Source organism: Cupressus sempervirens, chromosome 10 (assembly GCF_028749045.1).
Source record: "Cupressus sempervirens isolate cs-2001-9-10 chromosome 10, ASM2874904v1, whole genome shotgun sequence".
NCBI classification, from domain to species: domain Eukaryota; kingdom Viridiplantae; phylum Streptophyta; class Pinopsida; order Cupressales; family Cupressaceae; genus Cupressus; species Cupressus sempervirens.
Window position 1 is genome coordinate 669,893,146 of NC_143127.1, and position 22,270 is coordinate 669,915,415.

General features: G+C 39.5%; 1 protein-coding gene across 15 annotated transcripts in view; it reads right to left on the reverse strand.

The window, feature by feature from the left end:
- The window catches only part of LOC149535602 (cysteine synthase-like), a 231,707-nt gene that overhangs the window by 59,333 nt on the left and 150,104 nt on the right, over window positions 1-22,270 (reverse strand). For 12 of the 15 annotated variants that reach the window (XM_089804231.1, XM_089804232.1, XM_089804223.1 and 9 more), the window contains one exon: window positions 20,970-21,029. In XM_089804231.1, coding sequence (XP_089660357.1) covers window positions 20,970-21,029 — 60 coding nt within the window. Of the gene's footprint in view, window positions 1-16,502; window positions 16,584-20,969; window positions 21,030-22,270 lie in introns of all 15 variants that reach the window. The other 3 variants (XR_016356921.1, XR_016356922.1, XR_016356920.1) reach the window with 1 other exon arrangement.

Genomic DNA, 22,270 nt, shown 5'->3' on the forward strand with positions numbered 1-22,270 from the left:
TGTATATCAGTGTGAAGTTCTCACAGCTGCACTTCAGCTTGAGGTCGGTTATTCAGTCTAGAGATAGTAAGGGCATGGGTTCCCTCGCTTTGCTGGAAAGACAATGCTTCAGGCATCATTTCCAGGATATCTCGTCCAAGTTGTCCCTTTTGGACTCCTTCGTTCGTCCGACAGTACTCTATGGCTCGGTTGTTTGGGGGCATTCTCTTATTGCTTCTGATTGGGCTTCTATTGAGAAGGTCTAAACGTTGTTGATAAGGTGTATCATAAGATGTCACAGACTCACCACTCGCAGCATTGTCTTAGCTGAGTTTGGAGCTCATCCTCTCAAACTTGCCACCATTTTTTAGTTGATTTGGTTTCTTCATCGGCTTCATGGCTTTATGGAGACAGGTGTTGATCCGCAAAGATACTCTCGTCTAGCATACTGTTCTTTTGTTGAGATTATGAAATCCAACACTTCTACTAGGTCTCATTGTTGGTACGCCAAAGCCACCTCTTTGTTGGGTTTGATCGGGATTGAGAGAGATTGTCTTCCTCCTTACCAGTTTTCGTTGGATGCTCCCGCTCATCTTCTCCCCTCACATCAGGAGTTGAATGAGCATGTTAGATAGGATATTTATAGACAGTACATTACCACTACCTAGACCAATCCCTAGGGGGTTCTACGACCTACGATGGCCTTCTATGCTAAGCATTTTCTTGAGATTCAAGATGATATTATTGTTCGCCCTGCCTATCTCTGTGGGCACCGAAATCATCCCTTACGGTTTTATTTAGGCTCTTTCAGAGTTGGGCCTCACCGCCTCAGGCCTCGGACTGATCACCATATGGATCGAGGTCATCAGATATGTCAATTGTGTACTTTGGCAAAGGTTGAGACTAAGATCCACTTCATTTTTTGATGTCCTCTTTACTATGAGATCAGAGGGAGATTTTACTGCCTTTTCAGAGACTGTTCTTTTCTTTCGATGTTCTTCAACTATATTGATCAGCGGTGTCTTGCACTTTTTCTTCAGGAGGCCACCCACCTTCTGGAGAATACCCTGCAGTCTTTTATACCTCAGGGGCATACTTCTAACCACCTCATCACTGCCTTTTTCTCTCCCTTGTCTCCTCCACGGGGTTTGAAAAGGCCTTTCGGTACTTCTCATTCCAAATCGGTTAGACACTGTACTTGTCTCTTCAGGCAACAACAGTCCTACAGCGGTTCTACACAGCGTTCTAACACTGGATAGTTCACAGGGTTACCCCTCTATTACTGATTTCTTTGTTACAAGGAAGGACCCTTAGTCCTTACCTTGTCTTCTCTTGTTTTGTTTCTTCTCAGTCACTGTTTGGTGCTTCTTCTTTGGCCGACTCTTCTATTTGTATACTCAGTCCCATAAACCTTGGTGGTTTCTCATTGGACATTAATAATATTATCTTATCTAAAAAAGTTGTGATCTACAATTCATTAATCATCTAATGATAAGGCTGGATAAAGTAAGGCTCTTGAAGCAAATATCCTTAATGATTGATATTATGAGTATCCTTCTATATAAAGAGGGAGTTTGACACTTCTTCAAAGGCAACGTACGAGCTCAGAAGATTGATATTCAGAGGGAGTCTAAAAATACATGTGTGTGACTGCATGATTTTGATGAGCCTACCCCTATGAACATCGTGAGGAAATAACGACTCATCACCAGAAACTCGAAGGATTGATACCAAATTCAAAGGGAGTTCAACAGACATCCTTGGGCAAAGAGGGACTCTAAGGGAGTAACTAGAGGACTTGACCTCCCAAGATCGTTGTTCAGAGGGAGAATATTGAGGTGCAATCCCTTGTTAATGATCTCTTCTCTATAAGGGAGAAGTCTGAAGTGAAACTCTTTGTAATGTACTCTCCTCTGTGAGAGAGGTTTGAGGTGAAAACTCTTGTTCCACCCTCTAGGAGCAGCTATGTTGGATCCACCCTCTAACTTGGTTCATGGTGGATATCATGTGAGTTAATACATGACTCTATTGGAAACCATCATGAGAGGTGACGATCTTTCATCGATCTTTCTGTATTGTCACTATTGAAAGGTGATGATCTTAAAAAATGGCTTGACCTGTTATCATGATACACTACATTAAGTTGTTGTCCTGAAGTGACAGAGATCATGATAACAAATGTATCATGATAGACTAAAATAAGTTGTTGCCCTGGAGTGTCAAAGATCATGATACTTGTTATGATAGAGATCATGACATTTTGATTACTTGTAATCATAAGAGTTCATTAAGGTGTTGTCCTGGAATGTGCCAAAAATTATGATAACAAAAGCGTCATGATTGACTTCATTAAGTTGTTGTCCCAGAGTGAGCTAGAAATCATGATGCTACTCGTGTTATTAAATTCTTCAGTTCTTGATCCATTGTCATGATAGACTACATTAACTTCTTGTCCCGGAATATGCCGGAAAACATGACAATAAGTGAATCATGATAGACCTACCTTAATCTCGAAGTGAGCCGGAGATCATCATTCTTGACAAAATTATATTGTTTTTGAGATCAAGATTGTCGGAAGTCATGAAAACTATATCAGTGATATGTCGGTATCATGATTGACTACATTAAACTGATGTCTCAGGATGAGCCGAAAATCATGATACTGATATTGTTGTTCTATTTATCATGACAAACTTTATTAAATTGTTGTCCAGAAATGTGTCAGATGTCATGATAATTAACGTGTTACTAAGTTGATGTTCTTAAATGTATCAAAAATTGTAATACTTGTGATATGGGAGACTAACTTATTGCTTCTAAGATCAAGGTTGTTAACTGATAGACTTCATTAGTTAATGTCCCAAAGTGTCTAATGTTCCTGTTATAAAATAAATCATTTATCAAACTATTGTTAATGGCCCGACTGATTTAATATACCTCGGCACCATTTTTGTTTTCTTTCCGTAGTTTGTATCGCTGTCAGCTATATTTGCACACCCTCGGAAAGTTTTCCCAACGGGTATTTAAGCACAGCTTTTAGGTAGTCTTTAGGTATGCAATTTCGATTATTTTCTCTATACTATGAATTCCTGTTGGGGATTCTCTATTGTTCACCATTTCGGAAGTGAAAGATCTTCCCTACTTCGCTCTCCGATTTCGTTGGGATTTAACCCTCACCCTATTCCATCGCCTGTAATACTTTTCTTGGTTCTAGCGAATTGGAGCATCATCTTTCGGCATATATATTACTAGAAGGATTATTCGTATTCAAGCCTCTAATATTGTGTCTAGATTTCATCTAAATCTAATGTTTGTGTATGAACAAGATTGTATTCAAAGTTGGGCTCAGATTCCTAACCGTACAAACTCCTGTCATTCCCATATTGACTGTACGGCCATCCATTCATCCATATTACTCAGTATTTCATTTACATGGCTCTGTGATACCACCACCAGATGGCATTGTTCACATCTTACCTCCACACCGTTCGGCTTCACCTCTATTCACTGTACAACCAACACCCATGATTGCTCCTACACGTCGTACAATCATTTTGTATGGCCTTTCCCTTGTCTCCATCGTACGACCTTGATACGGTACGGCCTCTACACATCCCTCCTCCCTCCACCGTACTGTCCCAGCCCTATCACCATACACCTCCTCACCTCCGTGCAACTACAACATAGACACCATACGGCCAGACCTTTGCCACCGTATGACCTGTTTGCACCAATATTATTGCTATCTACGGCCATCCTGACATCATACTCGATCCATACCACAACCTCCAGCTACATGACAGGAACGAAATTGAGATTCAGTGAAATCTTGTCTTCAATGGCATCAAGACATTACAGTGGTATAAGAGCTTTTATCCTACCAGCCTGTGGATAGTGAATGAAAGATTATAGCCGAAAGAGAAGAACACATTTCGTTGATAGGATGGTTGCCGAACCGGAACCCATAGCCGTCGAACTCATGGCACTACTGAGGGAGCTTGGGAGGAATTAGGCACAGATCAATGATACTCAACGACTCATGGAAGAAACTCTCAAGAAGTTAGGAGACAATAAAATATTTGGTGCACAAAATTGGACACAGCACGGATTCGGTTTCAGCTAAAGTAAACCCTCATCCAGCATGGTCTCGATCTTCCATGCCATCTTTTCCACAACACGGAGTGAAACAACCAACCTTTGAAGAAATGCAAGAACAGCTGAGGAAAGATTGGAAGAATGTGAATTTTGAGGAAGAGATATCCTACAAAGATTATGCAGATCTGAGAATGAGATATTCAGGGAGCAGAAACAGAGGATATTTTAATGATGATCTTAGAAGGAAGTTGAGTAAAGTAAATTTGTCTCCATTTGACAGATCTAGATCCATATCTGCACAAGCATGGGTAATGAGGCCGATACTTCAAGCTTAATCCCATTCCAAAAGAAGAAACAATTAAGTTTGCGGCATTGCACGTCGAGGGAATTGCACATGAATGGTGGCATCACAGCACCATCACACTAGGGCATGATCAAGTGAATACTTATGCGGAATTCATTGAGAGATTGATAGAGCGATTTGATGGTAAAGATCTGGAACTCAATTTCAAAAGATTTGGCACAGCTGAGACAAACTGGACCGGTCGACCGGTACATTGCAGAATTCCAAAAACTCTTTGTTTTGGTCAAGGACATTTCTAAAAGAAGACGAATAGTGCTCTTCATGGACGGACTAACAGAACCACTAAAAGGTTGGGTAAAGGCGTTCAATCCTGCTACCTTGTCGGAGGCCATTAAGAAGGCACGAAGTATGGCTTCATCATTAGCATCATCTTCGCGAAGTTACTCGCATTCCAAACCGCCAATGTTTCCGAGAGACAAAGATAATAAACCTCCACCTAAGAAATTGTCATTCGACGAAGCCACTAGACAGGAGCTCCAAAGGAAGAAACTATGTTTCAATTACAAGGGACTTTGGGAACCTAGCCACAGATGCCTCAGAAAAGGAAAGATCCATTACATTGAAGTCATGTCCAATGATGAGGACGAAGAGGAAGAAAGGCCCGCCGAAGACAACCAACATCACAACAACACCAACATGGTTAGTTTGAATCGTATGGAAAGAATTGCAGCCTTGGTACAGCACGAAGCAACTATTGCCCTAATCGATAGCTCGAAGTGGACAGTATTTCGTGTACTGGGAACACTTCAAGGACAAAGGGTTATGGTGATGCTCAATAGTGGAGCCACTCTAAACTTCATAAACTCATCTTTAGTGAAGCGAAGAGGTCTACCTAAGAAGACGCACACAGGATTTTAGATCAAGGTTATTGGAGGGACTCTTCTGCCCTGCACACGTCTTGTTCCTCAACTAAGTATCACAATGGCGAATCACATGGTAACCAAGAATTTCTTCATGGTGGACCTTGATGACATGGAGGTTATTTTGGGCATATAGTGGATGGAGACACTTGATGAATACACTCAGAGCTTCAAACGGATGGATTTCACTTTTGTTGTCGAGGGAAAGAAGGTTGTTCTCCACAGAATGGCAAATGACGGTCCGAAAGAAGTTTGTGTGTATCGGATGGAGGCAATTTTTTGGCGTAACGACATTGCTTGGGCTGCACATTGTTTTGTTTTGACAGTACCTATAAAAGGGCAATGGACACCTCTCCATGATGATGATCTCAAGAACATTTCAAGTAAACATGATAAAGTTTTTATAGACATTCCTCCTAGCATATCGCCTCATCAAGGGTTTGAACACACTATTAAGTTGGAAGCGGGAGCCAAGCCGATCATAACCACAACTTACCGCCATCCCAACAAATTTAAAGATGAGATTGAAAAGATGATTCAAGAACTGCTAGAGAAAGGATGAATTCGTCCTAGTTTCAGCCCCTTCGCATCATCAGTAGTTTTGTCAAAAAGGACAGGACGATGCGCATGTGTGTGGACTACCGTCCATTGAACAAAAAAACAATAAAGAATAGATATCTTATTCAAGGGATAGATGAGTTGCTAGATGAATTACATGGCACAGTCTATTTTTCGAAAATAGATCTCCATTCCGGATAGCATCACATCTGCATGAGGAAGACGTGGAAAACATGGCTTTTTGTTGTCACTACGTGCATTATGAGTTTCTAGTCATACTGTACGGATTAACAAATGCACCTGCGACATTCCAATCATGCATGAATCGCATCTTCAACGAACAATTGCGTAAGTACTTGGTATTTTTTGATGATCTCATTTATAGCAGGACATGTGAGGAGCAACTGAAGCATCTGGATGAAGTCCTAAGGATCATTGAGGAGCAGTCTTTGTTCACCAAACAATCCATGTGTGAATTTGGTATAACAGAAATATTGTACCTAGGGCATGTTATCAGTAAATATGGAGTTCAAGTTAATCAGGAGAAGATTCAGGCTATCCTTGATTGGCCTCCCCCAAAATCACTCACAGATTTGCGAGGGTTTTTCAGACTGTGCAGTTATTACCGGAGGTTCGTTAAAAGATTCTCTCAGCTCAATGCACCCTTAACGGATATGACAAGGAAGGGGTCTTTCCAGTGGAATGGAAAGGCACAACTCACTTTTGATAAGCTGAAAGAGGCAAGGAGCACTTATCCCGTACTTGCATTACCTGATTTCACTCAACCATTCATTCTAGAGTGTGACACATCCAGCGAAGGAATTGGCATGGTACTAATGTAAGGTAGACACCCCGTAGCCTATGAGAGCAGGAAACTTACACAAATGGAACATTTATATTCCATCTACGACAAAGAAATGTTAGCCATTGTACATGCACTAACCAAGTTTCGGCAATATCTAATGGGTGCCAAGTTTATTGTCTGTACGGATCACAATAGTTTGAGATATTTTTTGGGGCAATGGGACTTGAACAAGAGGCAACAAAAATGGGTAAGCAAGGTTCAGGCTTATTATTTTGACACTGAATATGTGGAAGGAAAGAACAATGTGGTTGCAGATGCCTTGTCCAGGAAACCCGCCATCTACTCACAAAACCAAATTTCAGCAGACTGGAAGGCACATTTGTTGGTAGAATATTCCAAAAACATCTTTGCTTGTGAGCTAATGGATGGCAATGCCCAAGATGATCAATACAAAGTGGTGGATAACATCATCTACAATAAGAATCGGATATTTTTAGTCCTGGAATACAAATTGAAGTAAAAAATCTTCAAGGAAGTACATGTCTCACCCTTGGCAGGACAATCGGGCTTCCTCAAAACTTACAAAAGTCTCTGAGAGAGGTTTTAATGGAAAGGGCTTAAAGGAAACATATTGCAGTATGTAAGAGAGTGTGCGGTCTGCCAACAAAACGAATCCGAACATAGTCTACCTATTGGGTTACTGCAACCTCTATCAATTCCAGAACATAAGTGGGAAAGTACCTTGATGGATTTCATAACGGGGCTTCCCAAGGTGAATGAAAAAGATTGTATTTTCGTGGTGGTTGACAGATTGACAAAGTACACACATTTCTTCGCCATCCTCTGAGATTTTCAAACCGCAGAAGTTGCCAATCTGTTTTTAGAGAAGTCTTTCGTCTACATAGGTTATACCCGGGAACATTGTCAATGATCGGTATGGGCAATTCATCAGTATCTTTTGGACAGAACTGTTTTGATTGGCAGGGACAGAATTGTCACCAAGCACTAGTTACCAACCTCAGACAGATGGACAAACGGAGATTGTGAACAAGTGACTCAAAGGTTACCTTTGAAACTATGTTTCGACACAACAATGGGTGTGGGTCAAGTGGATACACCTAGGAGAATATTGTTACAATACCACATATCACTTGTACATCGATATGGCACCATTCAAAACTCTATATGGGTACAAACCCCTCGCTTTCATCGACACAATGTTGGGAGACAGTCACGCATCAAGGGCGACAGACTGGCTTTAGGAGGGACGGGACATCCTACGATACCTGAATGAAAACTTATAACAGACACAGAATCAACAAAAGATGTACGCCGACAAACACCGAATGGAGAGCAGTTCTAAAGTAGGGGACTTGGTTTATCTCAAGCTCCATCCATAACGACAATCCTCATTGAAGGAAAAGGGAAAAGAAAAATTTAAGCCACGATTTTATGGCCCCTATCACGCAGTTCGTCGCATTGGTGAAGTCGCTTACAAGCTAGATCTTCTAAGGGGAAGCCGTATTCATAACATCTTTCATGTTTCATGCCTGAAGAAGGCTGTGGGGCAGAACGTCACGGTAGCCACAGACTTTCCACCACTCAATGAAGAAGGAAAGCTCATACTGAAACCAGCCGAGATCATCAAGGTATGTAATAAGACCTTGCAGAACTGCACGGTGAAGGAGTATTTCGTGCGTTGGAAACACTTGCCATTGGACGACACGACGTGGGAAGCTAAGCACATTCTCTAGCACCCGGCATTGCATTTGCTCGAGGACAAGCAAAATTTGGGAGGAGAGGACTGTAGTGTTCCCGTTATAAAATAAATCATTTATCAAACTATTATTAAAGGGCCGATTGATTTAATATATCTTAGACTCATTTTTCTTTTGTTTTTGTAGTTTGTATCGCCATCTGCTATCTTTGCACACCCTCGGAAAGTTTTCCCGATGGGTTTTTAAGCACGGCTTGTAGGTACTCTTTAGGTATGCAATTTGAATTATTTTCTCTATACCACGAATTCCTGTTGGGGACTCTCTATTGTTTGCCATTTCAGAAGTGAAAGATCTTCCCTACTTGGCTCTCTGGTTTCGGTGGGATTCAACCCTCACCCTATTTCGTCCCCTATAATACTTCGCTTGGATTTGGCAAATCGGAGCTTCATCTTTCGGCATATATATTACTAAAAGGATTACTCGTATTCAAGTCTCTAATATTGTGTCTAGATTTCATCTAAATCTATTGTGTTTGTGTATGAACAAAATTGTATTCAGGGTTTGGCTCAGATACCTAACCGTGCGACCTCCTATCATTCCCGTACGGCCTTCACCCATCCGTTCATCCATCTTACTCAGTATTTCATTTGTACGGCTCTATGTTTCCTCCACCGTACGGGCTTGTTCACATCTTACCTCCACACCGTATGGCTTCACGTCTATTCATCGTAAGACCAACACCCACAATTGCTCCCATACGTCATACGACCATTCTGTACAGCCATTCCCTTCTCTCCACCATACGGCCTTGATACCTTATGGCCTCTGCACATTCCTCCTCCCTCTATCGTACTGTCCCAGCCCTGCCACCGTACACCCTCCTCACCTTCGTACGGCCACGACATAGACACCGTACGGTCAGCCCTTTGGCACCATATGGCCCATTTGCACCAATATTATTGCTGTGTACGACCATCCCCGACGTCATACTTGATCCATAACACACCCTCCAACTACTCAACAAGAGTGAAATTGAGATTCAATGAAATCTTGTCTTCAACAGCATCGGGACATTATACGAACGAAATTGAGATTCAGTGAAATCTTGTCTTCAATGGCATCGGGACATTACAGAGTGCCGAAAATTAGATAATTTTTAATGAGCGTTACAATTGATTCTTGGACACTAACATCATTATGTAACACTTGTGTTGATTCAGTCCTCTTTCGCTAAGCATATAGCTACATTTGGATTCAAGCATTTAGTATATTATATTATAAATTGATATATATACATGTATACGTAAGTATAAGTATGAGTCAATGCAAATTATATATATATATAATAACATACATACATACATACATACATACATACATACATACATACATATATATATATATATATATATATATATATATATATATATATATATATATGAGTGAACCAATTTATAATTAATATTCTTCACTGTTATCTGCTGAAGGCAAATTAAACTTATCCTTATAATGTCACCTGATAATCGGGTTATATAATTCAGAAATGTATTTGAATCTTCACATCGTATAAGATGTGTATTACTGCCAATACCCACATTAGTATTCACAGTGTATTGACGATGATCTTATATTATTAATGACTGCAGTTAACTTTGTATGTTATCAACAGCAGTTTACGATGGCTGTTTAATTATTGGGTTGACCACATAGGGTCACATAGGGTCATGACGCTACGTGGCATAAGACACGTAACGGTTATGCCCCTACGTGGGGACAACCATTCACACAGCCTTTCAAAGGGATATGAGATGTCGCCAACTGCTACGGGAAAAGATTAATAACCATGGCATCCCATTACTTCAGTATAGTGGTGATATAATTCTGATGTGTTAATCAATAATATTCATTCAACGATCATCGAAGTTCTGCAGTCAGTAAAGAATATAATATACTGACCATAATATTCAGAACAAGTACTATCGTGGATTCTAAATCAGTACTATATTGTTTTGATATTAAGTCTGAGATTATTATTGTATATCAATAATAATATCAGAATATTATAAAGAACTATAGATCAAATCTGATTGAATAAAAGATATTAATTTCTCTATCTCTCATCCTTATTTCCTTAACAACATTGTCGTCTTGGAATATATGCATAACAATGGACTTCAGATTTATATGACAGTAATGTTTAATTTCAATTATATGCATATACATTAGTCATGTATATAATTAATTGCGTAGTCCTTATTGTTCAACTAATGTCTTCATAAGGATAGGACATTTGTTAGGGCAAGGCAAAGTAAATCCTCATAAGGTAGGTAAATCTCAAAATGGGATATGGACGATGTCTTGAAGCCTTGACGAAGCCTACTTGTAGATTGATTTCCAAGTGCCCTAGCGCAGTAATTCCATCATCGTCTGTTACAGTTAGGGAAGTGGTCCGATATAAGTGTTGTGAAACTTATATCTATTAACAATAGTGAAATCAAAATTGTATTAGTTATATTTTATTCATAATCCATGAGATATTAGTATACTCACAGCTTATCCTTAATCACTCATTCTAGCGCCTTAAAGTGGATAGGTTGGTGGTGTGTAGGAAAAGGCAAACTAAATCCTCACAAGGTAGGTGAATCCCCAGATGGGATGTGGATAGGGTCCTAAAGTCTTAAGGCAGCCTACTTGTAGATCAGTGTCAAGTTCCTTGTGATAAGTGAATCCCCATCCTTCTTAGGGATGATGTTTAGAAGAGAAGTGAGGAACTGGGGCTTCATTGTCCAGTTCCCTATGATAAGCGAATCCCCATCCTTCTTAGGGATGATGTTTAGAAGAGATCTAAGGAATTGGGGCTTCATTATCTTTAACTATCAAATATATTAAAAATCAGTAATTCCTTGATCTGATTTAAATGTAGAGTGACGTATGTTAATCATTCGGAATATAGATTGACGTATGTTAATCAATCGGAATCTGCATTCTCCTAGTAGGAAACTTTACAAATTGTCATTTCCAAACGCAAACCCAAAACTAGTTGGGAATTTTGGGGTAAGTCAAGTAAAGTCCCACTAATCACATTAAATCAAACAAGTGTGTGGAATATTGAAGGCAAGGGAACAATTAAAGATTACAATGTAGCAAAGCATGTGCGAGAAGTGAAACTTCTAGATCAAAACTCTCTAGGAAATCATAATCAATGCACTAGGTTTGCATAAAAATAAAACCACATATTGGACACAAGAAAAAGTTTCCCAAGTTTACAGGCTCCCAATGTTGCTCCCACAAATGTCACGATGCTACTACCTCTTCTCACATGAGCATCACACAACTTGAGAGCCTATTGGGTTATCTGTGACTGTTGAGGCATTATTCTTTTTCCGTCATTTGCGTCATCTCCAACCTAGTATGGGTTTTGGAATTTGTTTTTGTATTTCCCGCATCTGGTTTCCTTGTAGTTCAAGTGGTTTGTTCAGACCTTCTACTCCGTAGCATTGTGGTGTTTCCCGTAATTTTCCCATGACTCTTTTGTGGCTGCTCTTTCTTCTATATATTCATTTTGTTGCTTCCAGCAGTGTTGTGTTCACTGTCTACCGTCATCTTCTGATTTCACTTGCTCAAGTCAATGTTACGATTTCCTTCGCGCGTGTTTCTCCAGTTGTCATAGCTTTTTCTCTCCTATTCACGGCTCCTTGCTTCCTGTGTCGTCGTCTGTTGTGGCCCTTCTCGGCTATGTTGTGGTGGGTGCTCAGAGTGTGTTGTTTCTTGGAAGTGTTTGGTGCAAGCTTTGGTTCTAGCATCCAAGCTTTCATTATCTCTGTGCTACCTATTGTTGTTTGTTCCTTCTACTTCCATAGATGGCTCTCAACCTCCCTCTTCTTCTCAATCACCACTCACCTGTAATGTTCTTGACTAATTATTTTCTGCCTATTGCAAAAACAAATGGCCATGGGGAGTAGATGGAAGTGGTCGTATGGCCTAAAGGACAACCACACAGAAGTCAGGATACCGTACGGATAAACTGGCAAGTAAATGCAAGGGACAGTAAGGTGAGGAGTGAGGATGAAGTACGGTCAACTGAAGTCGTACGATGTAGTATGGGGGGTAGTTTGATAGTTGTACGTATGTGTTCAACAGGCTGTATGGTAGGAACGTTTCATGGTCGTATAGCCCACAAGAAAACAGGTTGTACGGTAGCAATGATGTAGGGTCGTACAATACACAAAGCAGGCCGTACGGTAGTTTGTAAAGGAATGCCTGGAGGGAAGGGTTGTACAATGATGCACTGAGTTGAGGGCAAATGGAGAAGGGTGGACAAATGGTGTAACAACAGAGAGTTTAAATGAAGATAAACAAAGACATTAAATTACCCAATACATACAACAGATAATTGATCAAATTAAACACAGTGATTTCTTCAATTTGCAATATGATGGTGCTTTGATATGTCAGATCCAAGCAAAGTATTACAAGCGATAGAACAAACGGAATAGAGTAAGGGTTGAGTCCCACCGAAACCGCACAAGCCAAATAGGGAAGATCTTTCACTTCCGAAATGGCGACAACAGAGAATCTCAACGGGAATTTGCAGTACAGAAAAAATAATCCAAATTGCATACCAACAACTACCTACCTACAAGTCATGCTTAAATACCTATCAAGGAAAACCTTTCCAAGAGTGTACAAAGATAGCCGACCACAACACCTACAGAACAATTAAATGAAAATGGGTCCGAGATATACTAAATCAATCGGAACCACAAATACACATATTAGTAACTTGGGCCCGGCCTTAATTAATTAAAGTAACTAAAGGTCCTTTTATTATATTATTTAAATTTTGGGACCAATTAATTAATTAATTTAATTCAATTATTACATTAAAATTTGAGGACATGACATTACCAATTAGCAGTTGGTGGATAGAGTCGTTAAGCTTGAATCCGATAGTGTTTCTCTTCATGGTATGGTCGACTCCCTCTATCTATCAATAGTTGAACTCAAATAGCAATTCGATAACAATTCACTATAGACCTCTAATTTCTCTTCAACATTAACTGTTGTTACTGCATACGTGAAACAACAATTTAAATCTAATAATGAATAGCTACACGATCTTCATACAAGCAAAGGAAAACAAGATGAATTTGTTTGCAAGCAGGCCTCACTTCTGACCAAAATCGGGCAACAACTTAAAACTTGGGCTTCTATCTACAACACTGCTAACTCTACACCTCTGGCTAGCACAGATAAAGTTGTGCAGGACACAGAGACTAAGGAATGCATTAGGTGACCTTGTGATCTCAACCCATATGTTCACGGGCTCTTTCTTTCATCCCCAAACCCTATTTCAGCAAGACACTCTTTTCTTTGTGAGTAGTAAGGTTTACCTGATATAACATTGGAGAGAGCTTGGATTGGCCTCGATTGTACATTCTCCCTAAGATTTCTTACTCTAGCTGACCTAATCCAAGCTCTTAGGGTGAGGAGAAAAATTTTGCCTCTTCCTTCAAAAATATACCTTGACAACTATCTCAATGAATCCCAAGTTTCTTAGATGAAACATTATCGTGGGCTCATTGCAGAGGCTTGACGGAACGGGAAGTGGGCCGCTATCAGGAACCTTAGAGCAATTATTTGCAACTCCCCCTTCTTCGTTGGGAATTGAATCTAGCCTCCATGGAAAAGTGACAGTTTAGACAACAATTAGATAGGGAGGTGTCTCCTAGCGACTCCCTTCTTGTCAATTGTTAGAACAGGAAAGGCACTCTTTGGTATTTGTCTGGCCTTTTCCATCATGGAATTGCTTCTACAAATATTCTTATGGTTGCGGAGACTCATGAGAGCCCGACTTGTCCTCTTCCTAGCTTTTTCGGTTCTCGGTTGTTATCTATCTTTAGGGATGAGGTCAATTCTTAAAGTGGGCTCAGGGGTTCCGAGGGTGTTGCTTGTTTTATTAGGGATTGTCTTTTTAGCATGACATAAATAGTTCATGTTCATACCTTTACAAAATTTGTGGATCAGTATCAACCGCTCTACACTGTAACAAACGATTTTTCATAACAAAACAAGATAATTTATAAAGAGTTTTTCCCAACAAATTATTGAACAGTTAACTGAATTCCTCTTCATAGGACATTAATTGTTTTAACTACCACAATTTAACTGTAATAACCGTGTTAACTGAGATTACTATATCAATGACCAACAAAAACGATGATCAACTGTAATGACCATATTAATGATTAACTGAAAAATAATTGTATCAATGATCAACTGAAATAACTAAAATAACGATTAACTGAAATAACTGTGTTCAACTGAGATGACTATATCAATTATCAACTAAAACAATGATCAACTGTAATAACCATATAGATCATTAACTAAAAGCAACTATATCAATAATCAACCGAAATAACTAAACTAACGATTAACTAAAATAACTATATCAATGATCATCTGTAATAATTGGAATAACGATTAACTATCTTTTTCTACATACAAGGAAAGTAAATGCTTAACATGAAAAGAAGAAAAGAAAAACATACAAGTATTATCCAATGGGTCTTTAGTTGGTTGTGCAACACTTGGCTTTCAGTAAGAAAAGCATTGACTTAGGCTTAACCTCCCAACCTTGGACCATACTTATCCCCACACAATCTATCGAATTGGAGAGGCCCTCCCTATCCCGAAATCAGGCTTGGAATATTTTTAGTCCAACCTCCTAAGCATTCTAGTGTTTAGAATGACTGCACAGTTATGGACGGACATGTCTAAATAACTAGCACCACTGACATCAAGTGATCTTAGATGGCAAACATGCCTTTAAACAACCTTGGCCAAGGTTTTTCTGATGGGTTCAATGACTCGATCACCACCGCTCGACTTGACAACAAGGGAACAACAATATGGACAAGCATGAGCTATTAAGTAAAAATTATTTTAAATTTATTGTATCATATCTGATTTCACTTCCATGTCATTGCAGATTCCATCGCATCTCTTCAACTTTTCCATGGCTATACAGCCGGTGAGTCCTAGGTGCTCGAAATCTCAAAGCAATTTGGCCATGTCTGTTGATTCTAAATTGATTCATGAATAATATATATTCCAACTTATCACAATCTGTGATTTGAAGAATGTGTTCTTGAGATTGCAGAAAAATATCATTTCAATTCCAATGGCATATTACATCATGATTTCATAACATGGTTACTTGGCTTTGTATTTTCCATAGACAACTCCTATTTAAGCAAGAAAATTAACAACATGACATAAGCTGTAGCTTAGTGCTATATAAATTGGAATGCTGTAGCAAACTGGTAAGAAATTATAATTGCAATGTTTGGTTTTAGGTTAATCACATAACCTGATATAATCTGAAAGAAGACTGGAGTCCTGCTGAATGTTCAACAACACACCTTGAATGCCTGTTCCCAGTATGAATGCTGCTCACAATTTCTGTAGAACTTCTGAATAACCCAAAATCGTGGTTGGAAAAACAATGCAAAGGTTACTAACTGACAGAGCTATCGGGTGCCATGATAGACATGGTTGGTAAATATGGAGAAGTCGAGTGCTTGAGAATGTGAGTCGAGTGCATGAAAAAAGAAAAATGTGTCTATCTTCCGCCTCTCTCAACTTCTAAAATAGAGGAGACAATATGTCTCTTTGGCTTCCAAGAAGCTGTAACATAAATGAAATGTCTTGGCTCTTGGACGCCAAACAAATGTGTCGAGTGTTCAATTGGTTTTAAGCAAGAAAAAAGAATAAAAGGATGGAAGAAGATTTCAAGGTTCTAAATCAAAATATATATATATATATATATGGTTTATATCTATCTACGTACACGTAGATATATTGGTGAGGTGGCATCATTTTATTAAAAAGAAAATAATATTATGGTTTCACTTTATTTTTATATCTATGTCTACTTATATAGCTATATATTATAATAATATGGTGAAAAATCATTCAAAACCCTTTAAGGTACGTATTATATTTTAATTAAATTATTTTATGTTTTAAATTGTTTATTTAATAGCTCATGTATGTCCTTCAGTTGTATCCTGAAATTCAAATCGCTAGGTCCTTACCAAGGCAATTTAAGGTCATACCTGTCAATCCTGATGACTGGACTAAGCTAGTATCCCATTCCGTTGATCCCGTTTAGCAATGCTTCCCCCCTTCATCTTCTCCTACAATCACCCATGCAATACTTCCACGATAATAACAAGTTCCATAATATTTTCTATATAAACATTTAAAACAATTTAATCATTAACCATAATTCCAAAAATCAAGCAACTGCTAATCAGCACATGACAAATAATGCATAACGACCATCTTCATTAACAGTTAACACAATGGATATAAATAACTACCTACTTCACATGATTATGAAAAAAAAATCCGTTGAATCTGACAGCTATGAGCAAATTTAAAATTACATCAAAAATTGGGATGTAACATGCACCTCACCTCAAACGCATCTTTATTACTCTCTATTACTCTTTGCCTGTCTCCTTGCCTTTTCAATCCATTGCTCGAAAAGTGGGTACCTGTTCCTTGACCTCTAGGAACACATTTCTAGTTTCTCGCTTTTGGGTAACATCGTCATTTTGGGTGACTTTAACGCTAGGACCAGAGACCTACAGACTCCTCTCCAAAACATTGTTTTAACTTGGTTTGCATGAATGAATCAGACCCTAGCTCTCTAGATTTACAACACTCTTCGGATAACAGTTCTTCTAATGATAGTGGAGGACTCCTCATCGGACACGGTCAACATCTTTTATAGCTTTGTGATTCTTCTAACTTGGTCATCCTAAACGGTCTCCCCTACTTTCTTGGTTTTGGTCTCTTCACCTGCTAGCCTTACTACGGGAGCACGAGCATCGTTGACTATGATCTTTCGTATGCCTCTCGCATCCCCTACATTGACTGTTCACCTCTTCTCATCTCCCCTTGGCCAACCACATTGTCCTCAGCCTTAACCTCAAATTCTCTCACTCCCAATCCCCCTCTACCTGATGCCCCATCCCTTGCCCCTTCCTCCGTCAGTGGCTCAATTTGTACAGACCTCCTCCAGCTTCACTAAGAGTGATTGCGACCTCTTTGTCCACCACCTTCATTAGCGCCTCCCCCCTGAATTCCTTTACAAATACTCACAATGCTCCCTCCATGTTTAAGTTGTCTGCAACCGTTTTATGGGAGTCTTCCCTCCTTTCCATCCCCCCCCACACCTCCCCCCCCCCCGCACCTTTCCTCTTCCATGCAACCCCAAGCGCAATATCTCTTGCCCCATGAACCAGTGGTTTGACAAGGACTGCAAGTCCTTTGACTACTTAGTTTGTTCTGCCTCTACCACCCTCTCTCCCACTTTCACCCAGTTGAGGCTCGCCTACTGTAGTTCTCTCCATCGTAAGAAGACGGAGTTCATCACCTCCCAATGTAGATCTCTCTGTGTCTCACTCTTGTAGTCTCAGAAGCTCTTCTAGCACAACAAGTTCCCCCACCACCCTCGCCCTCCTACTTTGGATCATTGTTCTGTCGTCTCCCACACTTCCACTCTCTATGAGATCCCCGGCCAGCCCCCTCTCCACCACACCCCCTGCCTCGTTGTCACCTTTTCACGATCTCCAACAATAGCAAGAGGCAATAAGATGCATGAGCAATAGCAAGGTAGCCAATGACGAAGGGTTCCATTCAGAGCTCTTCAAACTTGGCATTTCAATTTTGGGTTCTACTCTCACAATGGTATTCAATAGAGGGGTATACACTAGCTTTCTCGACTCTTGGTCTCGTCATATTATTTATCCAATCCATAAGATCGATTTAGTTTCAAATTGCAATAGTTACAGGACCATCATGATCGGGCATACCTTTGCCAAAATTTATGCCAATGTGTGGAACACTATCCTTTCCAAGGAGCTTGATCGACTTCATTGTTGGGCTAGTGAATAGGCCGACTTTCAAACCATGGACCATATCTTGACTCTGCAAACTATTATTGAGGATGCCCAGCCCCGCACAGCGAAAGTTTACTGTTGCTTTCTAGACTTTCGAAAAGCTTAAGATTTTATTCCTTAGGCGGCTCTCTTCCAGAAACTTAGGGACATCGAGATTTCTAAGCATTTACTGACAACTATCACTAGACTATATGAGGTGGTTGTGAGAGAATTCAGGACCCCAAATGGTTTCTCTAACCCTATTCAAATTGCCATCAGTGTCAAGCAAGATTGCCCTCTCTCCTACTTTGTTCGGAATCTACATTGATGTACTTTAGGCTTTCCTCTAGGATGTCTTGCTACCTAGTGATGATTGTTTCTTACACCAAGCCTTGATCTCTATTTTACTATTTGTCAGAGACGTGGTTCTCTTGGCTTCCATTTTTTGTGTTTCGCGCTAGCTTCTTGTTATCCTAAGTAAAACCCAGGTTATGGTCTTCAACTGCTTGAAGACCTTGCACCTACACTTTTACTTCAAGGGCAATGAAGTTAAGATCGCTTCCCTATATACATACCTTGGGGTTAAATTCTCTAGTCACCGTTTTAGCATGAGACCTATCATGCAACCCTGGGTTAAAAAGGGACTCAATTACTTAGTTGTATTTGAGAGAGTAATTTAGACACCACTTACAAGATACCATGACCAAGTTGTCCCTTCCGGACTCCTTGGTTAGGTTGACCTTCCTGTACAGGTCGATTGTTTGGGGGCCCTTTCTCCTTCAATCTAATTGGGTTACCATCGAGAGAGTCCAGACCCTTCCTCTTCGGCACATTATCAAATGTCACTGGTCCACTCCTCACAATATCATCCTAGCTAAGTTTGGGGCTCATCGTTCGAGACTATCTTCAATTTGGTTTGGTTTCTTCATCAGGTTCGGAGCTTCGCAGATTCTACTGAGGCCCATCATAGGTATTCTTATATAATTTACTACTCTTTTGTGTAAGTCGAGGGTTCTGAACCTACTGGTAGACCTCGATGCTAGTTTTTCCAAGCTGCCACTCTTCTCATCTCGATTGAGATTTTGATGGACTGCCTTTCCTCCTTTCAATTCTCTTTGGATGCCACAGCTCACCTCCTCTCATCTTAGCAAGAGTTGAATGAGCATGTCAGACTTGACATCTACAGAGTGCACATTGCCATGACCTGGAGGAATCCTCCTGGTGAGCTCTACTTGAGGATGGCCTTCTATGTCGAGCACTACATGGATATCCAAGTGGAGGTTATTATGTGCTTGTGGTACCTTACCTGTCGTTGGACCCACGCCCTCCCCATTTCTATAGATCATTTAGAGTGGGATCTCATTGGCTACGTTTACAGACTAATCACTATCTTGATCGAGAGGACTGGATATGTCGCCTGTGCTCCCTTGGGGAGACTGAGTTGGAGACCCATTTGGTGTTCCACTGCCCCTTTTCTATGAGATCAGAGTTAGTTTCCACTGCCTATTTAGAGAGTGCAGATCCCTCTCCTCCTTTTTCAAATACCGACCAGCGGTGTCTTGCCCTCTATTTGCAGGAGGCTAGGCGGCTTCGTGATCACACTATGCAACTTTTGTTCCCGTTTTACTAGCCTTTGGATCAGCTCATCACCTCCTCTTTCAATCCTATGTCTCCAACCTATGGTGTGAAGCATCCTCTAGATCTTTCTTTTGATCAAACCAAATGTGTGAGACCTCATAGAGGTTTCTGTGCAATGTCGCTCCCTCTCCAATGACTCCTCGACTCGGTCCAGGACGTAGGTTCGCCTCGGGTGTTAACCTTTGGTGTTGGATTACTTCTAACCTTTGAGGGGTGTTTAGTGGTTGTCTTATTCGGTTGTTCTCTACTCTCTTTGCTTTCTTGTTTTCTATTTTCTTTATTGTTTTCTCTTTTCTTGGACATCGTTGGTGCTCCTGCTGCCTATTGTGGCCTTGTTGTACATTTTCAGTCCCTTAGGCCCTTGTGGTCTCCTATTGGACATTAATAAATTTATCTTATCTTATCTTACAAGAAATGGATTGGAGGATCCTAAAAAGCATTATTAGACTTCTAAAACAACCTTCACAAAAAATGGACAAGGTGATAAAGCAATTTATAGTCTTTTCTAGCTACTATCAAAAGTGTTGATTTACTAGTATATAGAAATTGACTAAGTGTCCTGAAATACATGGTAGAGATTAATGAAGACCTTAAAAAGAGTTTAAATTGTTTCAAAATCTTGAGCTGGAATGGCATTAAAGACCCTCCTTGCAGTAATGTTCATTACACTTTTAAGAATCAATACCTTGTTCTCAAGAAATGCTCACACAATTAAATTACAAAGGTGCTTGTGACTTGGAAAGGGACAACTGAAAACACATATAAGAAAAACCAAATACTTTAAAGACATAAACTTGATGCTTTATCCCTACAAACATCTGGATACCAAAATAGTTCATAATGAAACTCCTTTTGCATCAAACAATGGAAGAGAATAAACCCTCTTACACTATTGGTTTAATGGACAGTTAAATATCAAAATAAAAATGTATATATATAAGGAAAACAAAAATAAAAGCCACCACTCGAATTTAAGCAAAAATTCATTCTTCTCACCAATAAACCCTCCTTGAGTAGCAATTGCTTTGCCATGTCCACAGCTTCATCAGCAGAAACCTGTATGCAATGATAGTACAATTAAATCTTGAGAATTCCTGTCCTTTTTTCTTTCAATGGGCATTCAGGTTAGCATTTTATCAATCACATCTGCATGGGGCATGTGTCAGACATATAGTACATGCATGTACACACATAAAAGGAAATTAAATAACTATATCTGCAGCATGATTTAAATGGGACAATTCTTTTAAATGAGAAAGAGACACTCAAAATGAGAACTGCATCTATCTAGACATTCCTTACATCACACATTCCAAAAAACTAACCTCTCCTCCAAAAACACAAGCTTTTCTTTTCAACTAACAAGAGGAGGAATATACTCACTATTCTTTCTCTTGCATCCTCTGCCTCTTCCTTGCCAATATTTCTACTGGCCTTATTGATCAATTTGGTTTGGTTTCTTTAGGGATGATCACATTTTGAAAAAAAACATGTAGCAGCTGGGTTTAAAAAGACAGAGAATAAACAGTGCTACAAAATAGAAACTCCTCTAGAAAATGAATAACCACTACCTTGACATGTGCAACAGAAGCTATCTGTATTCCTTTAAAATCTTCATATTCCGAATATATTGAAAACATGCAGATCCATGATTCAATAAGAGCTACTTATGCAGAATCTCTGTAGCACTTCTCTTGCCTCACCACTGCTTGCCTAACCATTGTTTCCACAACTTCTTACCCAGAAAATTCAGCAACCGAGTGATGATAACTGTTGGACATAAAGAAATTTCAGTGTAATTTATTTATAGTATAGGCTCTCTTTGTCCAGATTCTTGGAGAGTGCCATCATTATCAACACATTTTTTTTGATAATGGCAAAAGGCTTTGGATGTCAAAATAAAAACAATGTTTTTTTCCAATTACTGATCTAACTTCTAGGAACCAACTTTCCTAAGACCTGAGATGCGTGGAAAAAATGTTATTAAAAAACCAATTTCTCTTAAGTTGAGCTTATAACATAAAGGCATCTTATTGATTTATTTAAAAGGGTGGTCTATGTCATTAACTGTTTTTATAAAAGGGTTTAAACAATAAAGTGCTAGAATTAGGCAACGTGTACAAGTGACTTAGAGGTTTGTATTTAAAGGTCCCATTGAAAAGGAGAATTTGATTCAAAAAATTTGAAAAAAGTCATTTGGAAGCATTTGTCTTTGCACCAAAAACTCAAACTGTTAATGCCCGATACAAATGCAAAATTTAATCCAATCCATGGCACAAATCTCCATGGAGGTGATG